Source organism: Mya arenaria, chromosome 2 (assembly GCF_026914265.1).
Source record: "Mya arenaria isolate MELC-2E11 chromosome 2, ASM2691426v1".
NCBI lineage: Eukaryota > Metazoa > Mollusca > Bivalvia > Myida > Myidae > Mya > Mya arenaria.
The window spans coordinates 38,473,635-38,492,559 of record NC_069123.1 but is presented as its reverse complement, the minus strand read 5'-3'; the positions used below and the strand labels follow the sequence as shown (position 1 = coordinate 38,492,559).

Below are 18,925 nucleotides of genomic sequence, written 5' to 3'. Positions count from 1 at the left end.
ATTTCGATATGGATGCTTTCATAAGACAGCATTTGCCTGAAAAACAAATTGTACAGATTATCGTTTCGATAAAATACTCATCATAAATGAATAAGGATATTATTCTTTTAAAAATGACACGCATACTTTATTATATCTTTACAGAGGCCATTCAACGAAAGCCTGTAAGGTAAAACTTTGAAATAAGAACTGCAACTTAGTTCTTATAAATGAGAACTTAAACTAGAGACTTATATGAATGACTTATAGGATGACATAAACTCAATTGCTTCGTGGGCGTGACGGGGAGGAAGACGACGGCGGGGAGAAGATTGTGTTAATTATCTTTAAATTTGATTATGTAACCGAGTGTAGCTTAGACTGGAAAATACAGTCACTTGCGTATTATGTTACCCATGACAAATTCAATATAACGTTGTTAAAAGAAGAATCGTACGTAGTTATAACATAGGCAGGTCGAACAGAATGCGTTTAGTTGTTCAAAACATAACTGTATAGTGCAGTCATCAATTGTCAAAAGAACAGGGCAGACTTATGGACATTAAAGTGCTATCGTATTCGCTCCGGCACAGTTTTTTTTAAAATCATCAAAAGTCCAATTATGGTGTCTCAAAGATAGATATGTCTCCTTTAAGTACATTTATACGATCACATTCTTTTACAAATAGGACACGGTACTTTATGATGATCGATGTTTTTCATCACCGATATTCTTAAACAGTCGTATTGTATCTATCGTAGGAATTGTTGGAATGATTTTGATATTGATAGATATTAAAGCGTAAAGATATGTACAATGAATTTATAATTGCTATTGAACGAACATGATTTACGATTATTCTAACAAGCACTTGTTTTACGTCATCTGCAATTGCCCTTTGTGCATTGCACGCGCCATTTAAAATGTTTATATAATGCTTAATGTTTAATAATAATCATAGGCACTTTTTATTTCAAAAAAGATTAAAATTAACATTTGTTTCCATGGCATGAATAATTTAAATATCTGCTTTTTTGTTTGATAAATTTGCTGTAGCAACATTCTATTATTGTAAATACGGTAAATCTGTGAGAGTGCAGCTTTAAATAAGATAAAATCAAAATCGCTCTGAATTTCATCTATCTAACTTAAAAAAAAACATAATTTTATTTTATGTAAGACATAAACTTTATTCTTGCTTTCTTTTTTAATTTTCAAACAAATTAAAAACGTATAAGTATTTATTGTGCTTCGGTTAAATACTTAGAATACATACGCTATTTTTGCTGCAATTATTGGAAGAGGAAGCTAAATTCGCTTTATTACAAAGAATTCTGTGAAACCCCGTTATTTTCACCTTATATGGTATGATATTAAGTTTAGTATATTCTTTACCTTATATGGTATAATATTATGCGTACGCTAAATATAGTTTCAAGGTGAAAGGCACTGACTTGTTTTCAAACATAGCTGGATATATACTGAAGGGCAAAAATTGTGCACAGTTCGTTTTAATTCAATTGCGAAGGGGTTTGACAAATTATATCATTCAAATCGTTAACTTGCTATTTATAACAGGCTTTTGCTCAATGCTTACCTACTTCATTTGGTGTGTTCTTACTCGTTATTTTACCGTCGTAGGCATGTATAGTTGATACCTGAACAGCTCACGCTTCCGCTAGGAATTGTCAAATGCGCCTAAACGCGTTAATTTTAACATCATTTTCAACACGTGTACATACAATTCGCATATAACAAATGGCTGCTTTTGCGTGAATTCGTGAGCAATATGTCTGCACTTTAATCTATTGAAATCAGTACATCGTAATTTCCCATAAAGATACTTGACAAATTGAGGATGGTCTGGTTCTAACGAACTTCTTGTATAAATATAATTAAAATTTATGTTTGGATGTCCCTTGGTTCGAGGAAATTTAATATTGAAAACCAGTGAACAAGTATCTTAAGTCCTTAAATATAAATCATTAAATTAAAGCATGATTGTACTTCAATAATAATACAGAATTTGCCCTTGACACAAATCGTACAGATACACACTTCCATAATTAAATCTTCAAATTGAACTTGAAACGTAAGCATTTTCAAGAAAAAAGTCAATTCAAAATTTTATATAAACAATAAAATTCGGAACTAATAAACTTATAAACATCTAATAAGAAAAAGCTGCAGTCTAGCATAATTTATATATTATTTTCAGATCGAACAAAGGAGCGAATTAGTTAGGAAATAAGTTAATTACTATAAACTGTAGCTCCGCTTTAAATGACAAACTTAGTTTCACATTCATTTATTATTTTTGCTATTATATACACGGTCTCAATTTCGTTTTCAGTTAGTAATATCTTGCATAAATGCATTATTAAGTAAGTAGTTAAAGGTTTATCACTCAAAATTGATGTTTGATATACATGACTGTGTACGTATTGATTTTGAATAAGAGTGTCACTTTAAATAAACATTGCTATTTTGATAGGAAATAGGAACAATTTTATCTTGCAATTATGCCGCCTAGGTTTTTCTGTTACCATATTGCCTTTGGAGACAAGTCAAAAAAAATGTTCCAATTGTTTTGGTATGTTATGCGTCATAACCTCGATATTAGAGAATAGTTATACAAAGATTATTTTGCTAATAGAACGATTATTGAAAACATAATTCAAAAGACACGATTGACAAGCGTTTATCGATATTCAGATCAAGATTGTATAGAATATTAACAATCCTTTTAAAACCAAACTGGCATGCAATGGACACCCAACCTTTAACAAAAACATGCAGGCATTAGTTGTAACTATTAATGATTCAAGCGAGCTCGGATCAGTTGGAGTGTATCATTGACGAAGAAAAGGATTAGAAATTAAGGTTTGTTTATTATTATGACTTGTTTCAAAGATATTTAACTTTTTTATCCCACAAACGCTTGTGAATTCATTTCAAAACCTTAATGAATGACTTCACCGTTTTGGTAATAACACTTTGTTATAGTGATAAGACATCAATTAATATTTTTTTAACCATATTTAAAGATACACTTTCACAGATTGACAGTTTTAACATTGGTTTTGGTGTTCTCAGAATCACATAATTTCGATTTAATGCCTCTATAGATTTTTCTTAACATGAGTAACAGGCTTTACATAGGCACAAAGGTAACTAGCTGGTTCTCTTTTCTATGGTTTACTATTATGATAACTTAAATACAACATATAAACAGATCATCATACATGTTAATGATTAATCAAATGTAAAAACAGTGATAACATTGAACCTTTTATTACTGGAACAAAATTCTTTTGAAACATTAATCTCTGGAATCATTCGAGTTTTCTTTTTATTTATTTGTCAAGAACAATTTCCTGACCTTAGGAAAAATGTGTCTGCGTGAAACACAAAATATCTAAGTTCGTCTTTGATGTATTTAATTTTGATCGAACACTTATGACATTTTGGTGAATTATTGAAAACCATGTCGACTGATCATCGTCGGTCCTCGGCTGGACTCAATGTCGCCCGATAATAGAATTAACATCAGAACAATTAAACTTCAAAATGTTAGTTTAAGACTTCATAACAATGTTTATATATTAACTAGTACTGGTTATTCTGTCGTGCTCTAAAATGAATCATCTCTGGCGATTCCACCATGTATCAGCGGTGCCGCTTATTATAACTTAAAACAAATACATAATGTTATATACACTATTAGTGGTGAAACCGTGTACTAAAAAATCATATCTGGTCATTCTGCCATGAATCATCAATGTTGCTTTTATAATTTTATATCAATATTTGCATATAAACTATTACTGGTATTACCACCGTTAACTAAAACGAATCATCTTGATTCCGCCATGAATCTTCAATATCGCTTTTAAAATTTTATTTAAAAACTTATATATACACTATTACTGGTGATGCCACCGTGTACTATAACGAATCATCTTGGACGATGCTGCCGTGAATCAGCTATGACGGTTTTTATAAGTTTATAACAATATTTGCATTTTAATAGTACCATAACTAGTGATGACACCGTAAACTATTATAAGAATACTGTCTTTATTTTCAGCCAACAAAACTGCAGATAAGCAAACATTGAGTGCTATGCTTAATCATTAAGAATTTCAACATTCGCACATGTTTTATATTCCGCCTTCTGCAACTCATTCAATACACAATCCCTTCGTCATTGACAATGCGTCAACCAATGAGGTTGAAAGTCACTCCGCCTCTTCTTAATCATTAAGAATTTACTTCATGGCATCTAAGTATAAAGTATTCATCTCTGGCGTTTCGTCAAGAATCAGCGATGCCGCCTTCAAATGAAATTGTATAACAATAGTATATCTTTGTTGTTAACGCCATTGAATTCCCTCGATATATCAAAATGTTTACAACCAGTAGGCTCAATTTTCCGTGCAACTAATAATTAATCTTTAATCGTTGGCCTTTGGTGACAAATTTCAAAACATTGAGTAAATAACAGTTTGACACTATGCACCAAGGCATACAATTGTACTTGCAAAAACCAAAATTCTGATGTGAAAAATGTTTTGTTAAAAAATGATGTATCTAAAAAAAATTTAGAAACATTAAATGCTTGAATATGTCGGTAGTATTTCACTATTTACGAACTGAATATGGAATAAAGAATAAATGAATTCCTTTTATATATGACAAAAGAACGGTAGAGATGAACAAAAGAAAATCAAAGAGCCGGTCGGCCAACATCCAGCGACAAAGATGCTCGTGATGTAACATATGTTATTATAGTGATGGCAACGAGTAGTAATATTGGTTCTCGATTACTCGGACAATTTTTCGATCGAGTACTCGATTACTCGGAAAAAATTAATTCGTATTTGGGAAAGACAAGATCGTGTATACATGTATCGTTCATGGCGTATATTGTGCGTTGGTCGTATTATTGGTCATTTTCATCTTTAAATCAGACTTTCATTATGTACTTAATTAAATTAAAGGAAAACAAATGTTGTTTCATGCTTTTAATTTTGTCTTTTTTATTTCACTCTAATGATTTTATATATAAGTATGCACTGCAAATTTGCTACAATATAGCTGGAAAGTTAAACCCGGCCGCGGATTTTATTCGAGCGTCTAGATAATCGAGATTTATAATGAACATCAGAATTACAATGAACGAACATTAATAGCGTAATGAACGAAATACTTCGTACTGTATTATTGTTGTTAACCTCATTAATATTCATAATTCTTGATTTAAGATATCAACCAATCAATTGTGATAATAATTACAAAAAAAGTTAAAATACGCCAATTAAGAAATTAATGCTCCTAACGGTCGCTACTCGTTCGCTCGTTAGCATCCATTGTTTGGTGAAAGGTCTCTAATTGGTAAACAATAGAATTGTGTAGGTGAAAGTTCCGCTATCAAAACTTCGCTAATTGACATTAGTGCTAATTGGAAATAGGGGCCCTTTGTTGACAGTTTGCAACTCTCAACTATTTTATTAGGGTCAATTGTGTACACAGCGGGGATTAGAGGGACCGTAAATTGTCCTCTTGGAAACTAACCAGATCTGTTTCTTCGTCTGTAAATCGTGTATTTGGTGATTTTTATGGATTATTTTTCTGAGTACTCGAGAAGTGAATAGGTACTCGAGTACTCGGACGATCGATCGAGTACTCGGGTACTCGTTGCCAACTTATTACCGACGACATACGAGGGTCGATTAACGAAAGAGCATCCACCACGGATTTGAGCCATGGAAGAGTTCATAATTTTTTTAAAAATAAGCTCAACATGAATAAAATATGTGCGCGCTGGGTGCCGAAATAGCACTTTCAAAGATTGCTGTCTGTAACAGAAAAGACTCTTATGGATTTCGCTTTGTTATTAAGATTAAAGGGTGAGCCTCGAGGCCGGAAGCTCGAATCGCTTCAGGAACCGGCGATTGCTGCACGGACGCATATCAGGAGATACGACCCTGTGTATTTCAGAGATGTGTTTGAAAAGTGGGTAGAGAGACACCGAAAATGTGTCCTTGCATGAGGCGTAAATATTGAAAAGGCGTAACGTTAAATGTGACGTCGAGTTATTTTGCTGTGCAAAGTGCTCCATGTTGTTCATGGTTATGTGTAATAGAATGATGCTATTTAATTGTATGTTGTTTGTTTCGTGTCAAATTTGCAACACTACTTCCAAATACATGTGCCTACCGTACTGCCGTATTATATGTTTTAAAGTAAACAGTTTGGATATCATAATCAGAGTTCGGGAACTTTACGACTAAGTTAATCAGCGTAAACTCTTTTCACCTTAAGGTCACAGCGACCTTGACCTCATCTCAAAAACCAATATGGGTCATCTACTAGTTATGAAAACATGGCAAACCATGCATGCAGTTCTTTGGTGCAAGCGCTCTTTAGTTATTTAGATAAAAAAAACATTGTTCAGCTTAAGGTCACCACCAATGTATCTTCTTACACCTAAAAGATACTTTGACATTTGACCTAATGCTCTAGAAAATCAATAGACGTCATGTACTGGTCATGACCAACAAGCATACCAAGTATGATGCTCCTGGATCCAAAGGATCGACAATTATTGAGCGTACATATTTTCACCTCAAGGTCACCTTGACCTTGGACTTTCTGATATAAAATTTAAAAAATCTTATTTACTGGTCATGACCAACCTGCATACTTATTATGAGGATCCTGGGTTTACGTGTTCTTTAGTTATTATTGAACACTTTTCCCCCTAAATTCACTGCGTCCTTGAACTTTGACCTACCGATTCTAAAATTAATAGGAGTCATCTTCTAGTCATTACCAATTGGCACATCAAGTATGAAGTTCCTGTGTTTCATCATTCTTAAGTTATTAAGCGGAAACCGGTATTTTTTCACCTAAAGGGCACCACAGCCTTGACCTTTAACCTAATGATCCGCTTATGAATAGAGACAATCAACTAGAAACGACCAACTGGATTACTAAATATTAAGTTCATTAATGCCAGCGTTATTAAGGTATTCAACGGGAAACCATTAACTGACTCAATGTCATCTTGACCTTTTGACCAACTCATCCTTTTATCAATAAGGGCCATCAACTAGTCATGACCAACTGTCATACCAAGTATGAAGTTATTGGGTGCAAGGGTTCTAAATTTATTGAGCGGCAACCTTTTTCACCTCAAGTTAACCGCGACCATGACCTTTGACCTACTGACATAAGTATCTATCCGGGTAATTTTGTAGTCATGATCAAATGGCATACTAAATATGTAGTTTCTGGGTGCAAGCGTTCTTTTGTTTATTGAGCGAAAACCGTTTTCAGCTTTAGGGTTAAATATAACTGTAATAGCAAAGTAGTTAAACTATTTTATATGCTAGGAATTTCAAATATATTTCAAACAAGGCATATAGTTTTCAAAACAGCCGATAAAACGGAAGTAAAATGGCTGTCTTTCAAACAATTTACGGCATTCTCATCTCAGGGGCGAGTTTCGACTGTCAAGAATTCCGTTCCTCGAATACCGTAATTGATGAGTTTAGTAGCCAATCAACGGCAAAAAACTAGTATTGACCGACTTTGGTCGATATTTGGCGAGTTTTGGCATATATTGTCGTCAATTGACAAGCATTAGTACTGCGATTGTCTCGGTATCGCGTCAAATACACAATAGTTGATTAATAATATACCGTATTGTCAATTTTACGATAGTGTTCCCATACAAGAATATCAAACTTATTCCAATAGAAAACGTATTGAAATACAATAAATATTCCGAAGACTAACTTAGTTAATAATTATTATTTTTGTTCAATGAATTATAAGTAGTAAGCCTTTTTCGAACAATCAACTATATAAGTAAAATAAATGCTACGCCAAGAGTTTCCAATGCCATTGTTATAATTAGCTTCACGTCATATACCAGTAAGCAATGACGCTATTGATTGTATAGGGTGAAAAAAAATTGGAATGAATCGGATGTATAAACCCTAAATTTCATAGTACTATTTTTTTATTTGTATATGAATAATAAAAATTAATCTGCGCAATATCGTAAAACGAGCAGGACAAGCGCATCACCATTTTACGTGGGAAATTTGATGTTTCTTGATACTCTTATACTGAATGCCACCATACATCATGTAACATTTCTGAGGGTTTTAGGTATTTCTGAGGTACTCTTCGTTTTTTTAAACACATTTGACATTATGCATAAAATTAAACATACGACCTATTTCTGTTTGTCAGGATTCATAATCTTTGCAAATTTAAAAACATTTATGCACCTTTCAGCATTTTGATTCATTTGGAGTGGGTTATTCTAAAAAGAACTCAGTTACCCTGCCGGTCCCCAGCCCGGTCCAAGGGGAGGGCGCTTGCAATTGATTACGTTAGTGTATTAAATTGCTATAGATACATACATACAAATTATGCGGACTTGTTATTCGTATAAAAGACCATCAAATGTTGAATATCTGTTTCATCTATTGTCTCTTATAAGCGTTTTCTGTGGCATGTCCCATTGTGTACTATAATAGAGCATGAACTAGTCAAAATATAACATGGAAAAACGTTTCCTACTTATCGATGATACATTAGAATATATTTTTAAAATGCTTTGTTTGCTTTCTGTGTACATGTGTACAATTAGTTTTTTTTATTAGGAGATATGACGTTTTTGTGACTCAAAGAAAAAAATACCGCCGTACATTTTGTACTGTTTTAAGGGCCATTGGTGTACTTCTTATGTGTTTAATTAGTTACGTAATGCCCAAAACCCGACAACTAAAAAAAAAATGCTCGACCCTTTTCTGCTTGTCGGGGTTCATAGTTCTTGCACTTCTAAAACCACTGATGCATTTTTCAGGATTTTGATGCATTCGAAATCGGTTAGCTATATAAAGAGAAAAACGCAAATCTGCAACAAAATGTCTGCCGCCGATCCACAGGTCAAAAAGGGGGAAGGCGGTGGCAAATTATTATGTAAGTATATGTTATATACTGTTATAGAAACGTACTTGTAAATACGTATAATAGTCAACCGTATATACAATACCAGTTTGTCTCTAATGGACGTTTTCTGTGCCCCGTCAAATTTTTTTTAATAAACATAATCATAACTATTCAATATCTTACATGAACAAAACGATAACAAAACTAGTAATAGATGATACATTAGAAGACTTGATTTGAAATGTATTGTTCGCCTTTACTGATAATGTTTTATATCAAAATTCGTCTTTATTAATATATAAATAATTAACCAAAATTAGGCCTTAGTGTAAAACGGCCATAACGAGCGCATTAAAATCCTACGCGAGAGACTTGAGGTTTCCTGTGGCTAAATGTTGAATGCCGTCATCCATTTTATAATATATTATAGCGTTATGTAGCCATTTTAAGGGTTATCTGTATTTTAAGGTTTTCTTCGTTTTATATTTGAAATTATTCCAAAACACTTGCAATTCTAACCTTAAAATATGTCTTATTTATGCTTGAAGCGCCCCATTATTATCATCACCAGTTTAAAACCATGAATGCACTTTTCAGTATTATGGAAGCATTTAACGTTGATACACCCCATACACAACCGTAACCCTGCCAGACAGACTATAACGGTCCCTAGCCCAGTAAAAGGTGAAAGTAGTTGCGATTTATCATACAAGTATTTGAAATTGTTATAGATATATAAACATTTTATTTAAACAACAAAAACAACGTTTTAATTTATTCAGTTATATTTCTCTTATTTGTGCATTATTTGTATCATTGCTTATCGTTTGGTTTATTGGCTTAGTGATGTATTTGGATTCAAATACAGGATACATATATACATATAAGTTGGGCGTACTTGATTATGAGTTTAATTTATCTTTACATTTGGAAAATAGAGACCATGAGAACCACCAGCATTCGGTTTAAATTCAAAAGGATGGGTCTTGAGTGCACGTTTGAAGAAAAAACATTACGACGTGCAACTGTTGGATTATTCATACTGACAATTGTACAGTTACTCCTCTTGACTGCATCGTGGAGAATCATTATGGAACCGCCGCCATTGGAGAGCAGCATGCATTGTGTGACATGCGATGACATAAAACAAACGAGTCCGTACACTGACACAGAACACGTTATTGATGCATGGAGACAAATATATAACGATTCGGTATGCTGTGGTCCAATTCGCCAAATTATGGAGCTCCGCATTAAAAACGTAATGAACATTTTTCATGGTTTTGCCTTTAAAAAGAAGTTAATTTGTTGATATGCATTTTGTTACTATAACTATCAACAAAGCTTTCTTAAGCCAGTAATATAAGCTGTGCACAATTCAAAATGGATTCATGATTTTATTTCTCAGTAGATGGCAAAGCACTTCGAAAACCAGCCAATCATTTCCATTACTTTTTTTTAAGTTCTCAAAATAAAACATCAATTTATTTTTATATCTGTTGCGAAAAGTTAGAAGTGCTTACAAATATTTTATACTAATGCAACATTCCTTTTCGTGGTTTTGCCTTTAGAAAATAAGATTGACAAGAAATGTTCGCTGTGCATATGTCTAAATGGTGTTTATAATGTTTGCTTTTTTCTCAGGAGATGACAAAACAATACCTCGAAAACAGACAAGCAAATCCGAGTAAGATATGCATTGACGTTTAGAGTTCGTATGAGAATCTAACTAAAATGATAAATGAGAACAATTAAGAAGATTTAAAAAAAAATGTAGTTTCCACCTCCACGTTCATTTTAACTATTTGAATTTTAAATGTACTGCATATATAGCCAACCTTATCAATTTAATTAAAACATATCGTTTGCATGCACAAACTAAAAATTTCAAATATATATGTTATTTTTTATAAAAATCAAGGAAAGTGACGAAAATTAATTGTTTTATTAATACCTTAATACAGGTCAATTAGTCGGAGAATCGTTTATCACCGACTGTGAGTGGCAGGGGATCAAAACGCCTACAGCCAAACTGGTTGGAGTGGTAGATAGCGTACCGAGTCATATAGTCCAAGGTAATCATAACACCGTCAACAACGTTTCAGTGAGATTCTAATTCCGATATTATCATTAAATTATCATATGATGTGATTTAAAAAATAAATAATGGAGACAGCATAATGAAAGATATAATAATTTTATGTATTATTTAAAAAGAATGTACATAGCCGTATTAGAACTTGTATCCTATTGATTGTGGTTGCCGAGAAAGTACAGCTTCTGACCTGTGTGTTATATTGCATGTATTTATGTTCAATATCCAATATCTCAAAAAGACCCTGGGTAGAGAAAGGTAGTGTTCTGAAAAATTTGCATATGTAACTGTTTAAATAAATCGGACATACAACGACAGAGTTGTTACGGATCCGCGGTCTACTGATACACATTTGACTGTTAATCCAGATGTTGCAATTTCGATTTCCCTACTTACAACTAGCAAAACTTTCTTTAAAAATGATAATTGGTGTGTTAAAAAATATATATTTGTTTCACCGAGTTTGATTGCGTTTAAACATAAAATTAGTAGAATTCGTTAAATACATGCACTGTAATAATCATAAATACTAAGGCCAAGTCAATGTTTTTGTTGAAATTAAATGCGTTCGTTACACGTTTTTGTGTATGGCACACAACGACTAAAACACTTTGGTGTATTGTGTTATAAAATTTAAACAATCAACTTAAATGTATACTCAACTACATTAAAAGTTTTACTTAAAACACTTATAGACGTCAAATGAACACGTCTACGATATTCTCAAAATGAAAGAGCATATATGTTTTTATTATAATTTCAAGAATACAAAATTAACACATATGATTTATTTATGTATAATAACAATATTAATTACAACCATGTGCAATTTGATCCGAATGTAAATTTTGAATGTCCTTCCCGTGAAAAAAGTGCCCTCTTTGTAGCCCTTTCCGCTGAGCAATTTTTTTTCAAACTTAATTAAACATGTCTAATAATAATCAAAATCTACGAAAGTACTCAAACTATGCATCTTCAGTATGATATCAATATTATATAAAAATCTTGACCAATGTTTTAATTATAATGTACAGTTTGCATGACCTATGCGGAAGCATGCATCCACTTTGCGGAAAGAGTCAGTTCATTTAGTTTGTGAATCTGTTAGGGAACTATAAAAAAGCAGTTTATTTGTTGAAGTCATACAGTGAGATGATTGCACGAAATGCTTTAATACGACGTCGATTCCATCTAAATTAGCAATTATTCTTTATGACGCATTCTTTAATTTTCGTACAATAACCCCCCCCCCCCGTCAAAAAGAATTCCTGTTACGTCATATAGTATCGGTAGATGCCGGTGAAAAAAGTGAAAAAAGGAGATGAGTGAATTAATTATTAGCAATAATTTTGAGTGTTGGATTCTCTTCAAAATTATATAGAAAAACATTTTTACGTAGTTTTAGGTTTTCCTTTGTCATTCGTAAACATTTACCAAGTATTTCAGAACAAATTACTTGCAGAATGCAATTAGCTCTATAAGGCCAGTATGGCCAATTGACATAGGCATTACAGAGGCAGTAGGACACTAATTTTAAGGTTTAGGCTTTGACCGATCATCACATAAAAGGACATCCTCCCATTAAGTACGAAAAGATAAACATATCACTGGTGCCCCTAAAACACAGTCTGAGGGACATCAGACGGAAGAACTGTGTGACAGTGATGTACGTTGGTGTACGTTATATAACCAGAGTAGCCTTAACCAGCGTTGCATCCTCTTTGTGCACATTACCAACAACCTTTCAAGATATTTCAATATTCTATACACACACACACACACGCACACACACGCACACACACACACACACACTTCAAACGACAAATGTCTTTGTCCAATTCTCTCTGTGTAACTTTCGATCAATATTAGGATTGATATGAGAGATATATTTTCTTTCGATCAATATTATGATTGACATGAGAGATATATTTTCTTTTTAATAGGTCATTCAAAAGTTCGATGGAATAAAAACGGCACCACATTCACTTCAAACAAATGCATTCATCTCGAACTAGAGGGAGAAGTATTCATCGAGAAACCAGGCTACTTCATAGTGAGTTCTATGCTGAATGTTAATGCCACAGGAACGGACAATACAACAACAACAACAACATTCAGTCACCATGTTAATCTACTGTCCCACAAATTTGGAAAAACTAGTGTTCTTATGAGACGTGAAAGATCTATCAATGAATCAAGCGAAGTTGTTTATACAAGTTTGTTATCTGCGGTTTTCAAACTGTATAAAACTGATAGAATATCTGTATCTGTAAGCCACCCAAACTATTTATCTCATAACAATTATAATGACCATTTCACTGCGTACTACACTTACGATATGCCGTAATTCGATGAAACACTTCTTATCTCACGCAAACTTAACAAATCGTATTATCAACCTATTCTTATGAACAAAGTATTAATCCTTTAACTTGGCCAAAATACAACAAAATATCCTACACTTACAATCCTACATGTATAACAGTGCCATGTATAATTCGAAACATTAATCCCAATGTTATTTTAATGCAATCGATTCCATACATCACATATAAGAAGTACAAATTTATGATAAAAAACCTTATTCATACTTTTTTATTTAATTATAAATTTGAAATCATGTGAAGATACTTGGTATCTTTAAGATATGTAAGATACTATACTAAGTTTTCGGTACATTTCGTTTTTAGATTTCAATAGATATTCGACAACATTTATTTATTTTTATTGTTTTATCATATTTTCATTATGTTCTTCCTCCATTTTATGCAATGATTCTTTCATTATAAGACCCTATGACTCAGATGTCCTATTGAAACGGATCCCTGCACTTTAAATCCGATCTTTGAGTACTTGAAATAATTTCTTTAATACTATCAGTTTATATGGGTTTTTGGTAAATTTATTAAATTTATTCTTCATTGTTCGTGTTGGGGTTAATTTTTTTTATTTTGTTTTTTATCGATAAATATTGGGACATGTGTGAGTTACGGCCTTAGCAAACTAGATTCACTTCCAAGTGAAAGCCTGCTTTCATTGACCCTTTCAAGACGGTACCACAATATTTATCAAGACACTGCTTGTTTCTTTTGTTTTAAATTGTTCTTCCGTTCTTTGTTTATGACTATTAACTTGTGTTTTGGCTGTGACTTAAATTTCTTCAAATATTTTAAGTTTTCAAATCATTTGGAAGGAGAGAATAGCATAAACTAGTCGCATTTATTTAAAAAAAATGTTTTTCTTTATTTGTTTCCAGTTTTAGTACAATGCTTTTTATTATGAAACTCTATGCTCACACAGTTTTATACCTTTTATTTTATAAGGCAGACTGTGTGTGATGTTTTTGGTTTCTAACGATGACTGCATCGTATCTTTGAAAAGTATTTGCATTAGGTGCTCTGAATTGTTTCCGTCCGTCTGCAGATAGAGTTGGGATCTCTAATCATTGAAGTACTTGGGATTTACCTTTTCGTTTTTTATTATTATTTGTTTTATTGATAAGTTTCCTCAAGTTAATGCATACTTTGATAAGATTTATCTTTTGCGTTTTATCTTTATTAAGAATTGTTGGGATAAGAGTGAGGTTTGTGCACATAAACTGGTTTAAACCCCTAGTAAATTTACATTTTACTGACCGTTCCAAGGCGGTACCCAACAATTCTTGATAAACATACCAATTATTTATATATATTTATAGTATTATGCACTGTGCTGTTTGTAGAGTTGTGTGCTGTTCTATGTTTCTTGTTTGTGAATTTGTGTTCTATGTCTTTGGCGTTTGCCCATTGCCACTAAACCGGGTTTACGTTTAAACTTTTTGCTACTAAGCATGTTTCTGTAGCTTTTTGCATATATATTGTTTTGTAAACTAATTATTGGGAAATATGTGAGGTTATGTCCATATAAACTAGTTTAAGTACCCAAGGAAACACGTGTTACACTGACCGTCCCGAGGCGGTATTCCCATCATTTATCGGTAATGCTATTGTGATGATTGTGTGGTATGTGTTTGTTGTGTGTATATTTGTAAATGGTTGGTAATCATACGTTAATGTCCCTAGTTCATTGGTCCTAACTTTTGCCTGTAAACTAGTGTTTTTTTGAATGTTTGACAAAAGAGCTTGTTCCTGTGACATGATAAAAGTGCTTGTAGCTGTAGTTTTTATTGTTTTACCGTGTTGTAGTCTATTCGACATAGTGTTCATATAGTATTGTTTTTGTATTTAATTTGATATCCAACTGTATGAAATGTTAGGGGTTTTTATTGGTTTATTGATTTTTCTTAAATAAAATACTAGTAATTAATCATATTTGACCAAAACTTAGCAAGATACGGACAATTAATAAGAAAGTTATTACAGTCTTCTTCTTGATGACAGAGATTTTTCGCTTAGATATTCCAGTGGATTAAGTCTGAATTTGTTGTCATGGTGTTATGAAGTTTATATTTATTTTATTCAATGTAATTATTTTTAGCTCGACTATTCGAAAATGATAAGGAGGCTTAACTACTCGCCCCAGCGTCGGCGTCGGTGTCGGCGTCGACGTCCTGTTAAAGTTTTTAGGGCAAGTTGGCATTTTCACTTATAACTCAAATATCCTTCATTCAGTTATCTCCACACATTTTTTAAGTAACTTTAGCGACCAGCCTTGGTTTATAGAAAGAGTTTATAGAACAGTTAATGGGATTGTGTTTGAGGCCCCGAGAGTAATGGTCAAGGTCAATATCACTGTTGCTTAAACTTGGTATAAAGGAAGACTTTAAGGTGACCAATGATGTGATTGCATTTGGGGTCCCTAGGGTCAACGTCAAGGTAACTGTTACTTAAATTAGAAAAAACAACAGTTAAAACTGAAGCTCATTACAAATGCTGAAGTTTTGTCAATTATTCAATACATGCTTTCGTCGCATTGCGAAGTTTCTTGTTTACTTTTTAATTGCATTTTTTATCTCTTTTGACAGGCACATATTACATTATTGTATTCATTCCTAAGACAAAGCGGCGTATAGTCGAGTGAGCTGTCTTACGACAGTTATTTATTACCTGAAATAGCTTGCGTCCGTATTTTAAAATACTCATTCTTCAACAGTAGATGTTTTTACTCTTATAAAACAAAATATTATAGGAGTTTTTGGTTTGTCAGATAACAATTTTTTAATTATTATTGAATATACCTTTCAACTGCAATATCTTGAATATATGAAAGTGTACTGTTTTTACGAATGCATTTCCCGTAGCGTGTTCTTAATATTACTTGTACTTAACACATGTTAAGATGTTCAAAATATTTAACAATATTTTGGTTTACATTTATTTCCATGGTATTACTTTTTGTTTTCATCTCTGATATTATTTAAAAAAGGCATTACAATTGCATTTCAATTAAGATATTTACAATTGTTTGGTAAGAAAAAATGCTTAAATTAATCATTAATGTTTGATTACTGTTAATATATTTATGCCTACACCAGGCGGATCCATGAATTGAAGTTAGAGCGGCATAACTTAATGGCACAACCTTTTGACATTCGCCCCTCCCTCAGAAACGATTAAATTTAGACGGTCTATATGAGATGCGCGCCAGGTGCGCCCCCGACTTATCTGCCAGTACTACAAGGTCATTATAAATTGCGTTGTCTTAAATTTAAACAGTATGATTAACTTTTCTGATTATGTTTGATGTTGTTGTTATCTTCTAAGTCCGTTGTTTTTTTTCCTAGGGATGTATTTAATATACCTTTTGTCATTATCCTTGGATATACCCCGTAGCTTACGTTCTGTTTATTAGTTTTTATGCTTGCTGTGTTTCTTTTACATGATGTAAACCGTTTTCAATTGTTCATGTGATTTATATTAGCTTTGTAATAAAATCCTTTTGAATGGATTCTACAAAAAGCAGCGTTCGTTTCCAAGTTCATGATAAATTTAGAAAACGACAAATCTTACTTACAAAATTCGCAACGTGAATAGGTCGAACATTTTTTTCATTTGACAAATTTATGAAACTTATTAGAGCTAGATAAGACGAATTTATTTGAAACAACCACGACGCGGTTGAATAAAGCTTTTCCATACCAGTTCGGGGCATTAGAAGGGGCATATAAAATATTCAATGACAAAATTAAGAAGAAAACATCGGCTAGATCAACGACAACGGACAGGAACTAGAGTGTGTTTATAAATGTTAATTGACTGTACATCAGATTGGCACCAAAAAAGCTTTTATTTGTAACGAGTCTCAGGACAATTATTTATTAAAATGTGTTACGCTTTGATATCATAATTGAAAAAAATGTAAAAAAATAACTGTCGGAGACCGGGTTCGAACCCGAATCGCCAAAATTGCAGTCCAGCGTCATATCCGCTGAGCTACAACTGCCTACTCTACTTGGGTGACATAATTAAGCTATAAACCTAACTCGGTAATATCACGTGATAACATCGACTAGCCAATCACGCATAAGGAATGAATTCTACTAGGTAGACATACCCAGTAATCTTTTTTAATGGAAAAATTAGAAATAACTGCAAAACTTAAATAAATTGTAAACTTTGTGGTACTTCAGTTAGTAAGTTTCAATGCATTGAACACATAAATACCATTTATTATATGAGCATCATCAATCTGAAGACAGCACGTATTCTACTCCAGTGCAATTCTGTCGTTTTCCAATCCGTGCACAAAAAAATCAGTGCACAAAAAGTGTCTATGATAAAATTGTGTTTATTATGTTTAAACGTGTCGTCTATGTGAGTATACCCAGTTATGTATATAATAATATGATTATAAGTCTCGGGTGATGAACAAAAAGTCTACATTTTACTGCAAACGCAAGTATTTTGGGCCGATTGATTGCTAGTCAAGGTAAGTTTAATTGACAAAGCGCAAAAAAGAATGCATTGGTGAGTCTTTCGAACGAAGTGACTCATTTTCTGATGACTTGTAGAGTTTAACTCTCTAAAACTACTATTTCACTATTATTTTTGGTGCCCGCCATATGCTTTCGTTTTTACAGGGTGTGTGTCTTTCCAACCAATGAAATGGATCAAAAATGCACTGTGCCTAACTACCTTTGTAACGGATATGTTGATTGGTTGTAGAGATCCTATAAAACCAACAGAAAGAAATCGAGTTTAATGCGGTAATGAATCATCGGAATAAATATTTCTGAATTAAATACTTATTTATGGTATGTTGTAATGAATAAGTTATATTGTAATAACGTTTCTGCTGAATTCTTTGATACTGTTTTGGATCAATAGTTAAAGGAGGGTGGAACTTTTGAGCGCGTTATTTGCAACCGCGCCCATGAATGCAAGACCACTCTTTATCTCCTTTACAGGGAAGCTTCAAATTCGTCTGACCAGCATCATGCTGATTTTCGTGAAACTCAAGAAATATTATTTGCTTAGTCCACATGGACAATGAAACAACTGTAAATTCGGTGTCATTGTCTCAAATTATCATCCAGATATAGCATAGAAGCATTAAAAGTTAAGAGTTAAACAAAACCATAAACCATTTAAACAAATATATTTCAATAAAATGTTTGTTGAACAATACATTCACTTAAAAGTAATACATTTTACAGAAGAAAAGATCAACTTAAACGCTACATTATTTTTTGTCATTATAAATATACTAACATATTAAAATGTATTACATTTCATGACAAGAGTGATAATCTAAGATATTAATTTCTACCTCCTGTGAGTTACAGGTCAGACACTGTCGCTGAGTCCTAATCTATATATGTATATATTTCACTTGTTTTCCTGCTCGTAATAATAAGTATTCGATGATGCATGTATCCATGTACACATTGGAATAGATCAATAAATGAAACATGCCTTGACTTGTTGTAATGTTCTGTG

The 18,925-nt window shown here is 32.7% G+C and overlaps 1 protein-coding gene across 1 annotated transcript; it reads left to right on the top strand.

The window, feature by feature from the left end:
* The first annotated feature begins 2,748 nt into the window (after window positions 1–2,748).
* Window positions 2,749–17,274, top strand: LOC128245666 (uncharacterized). The gene is made up of 7 exons (XM_052963880.1): window positions 2,749–2,863; window positions 8,868–8,983; window positions 9,551–9,637; window positions 9,892–10,214; window positions 10,598–10,640; window positions 10,918–11,028; window positions 12,992–17,274. The coding sequence occupies exons 2-7, from the start codon at window positions 8,875–8,877 to the stop codon at window positions 13,393–13,395; spliced, it is 1,077 nt and encodes a 358-aa protein (XP_052819840.1). The 5' UTR covers window positions 2,749–2,863; window positions 8,868–8,874; the 3' UTR covers window positions 13,396–17,274.
* The last annotated feature ends 1,651 nt before the right edge of the window (window positions 17,275–18,925 follow it).

What these genes read in the sequence shown, in the direction of transcription:
- LOC128245666 (XM_052963880.1), top strand. Translation starts at nt 8,875, where the DNA reads ATGCATTCGAAATCGGTTAGCTATATAAAGAGAAAAACGCAAATCTGC. An exon ending in AGGCGGTGGCAAATTATTAT is followed by an intron (nt 8,984 to 9,550) that starts GTAAGTATATGT and finishes TGCACTTTTCAG; the next exon opens with TATTATGGAAGCATTTAACG. An exon ending in ACCGAGTCATATAGTCCAAG is followed by an intron (nt 11,029 to 12,991) that starts GTAATCATAACA and finishes TCTTTTTAATAG; the next exon opens with GTCATTCAAAAGTTCGATGG.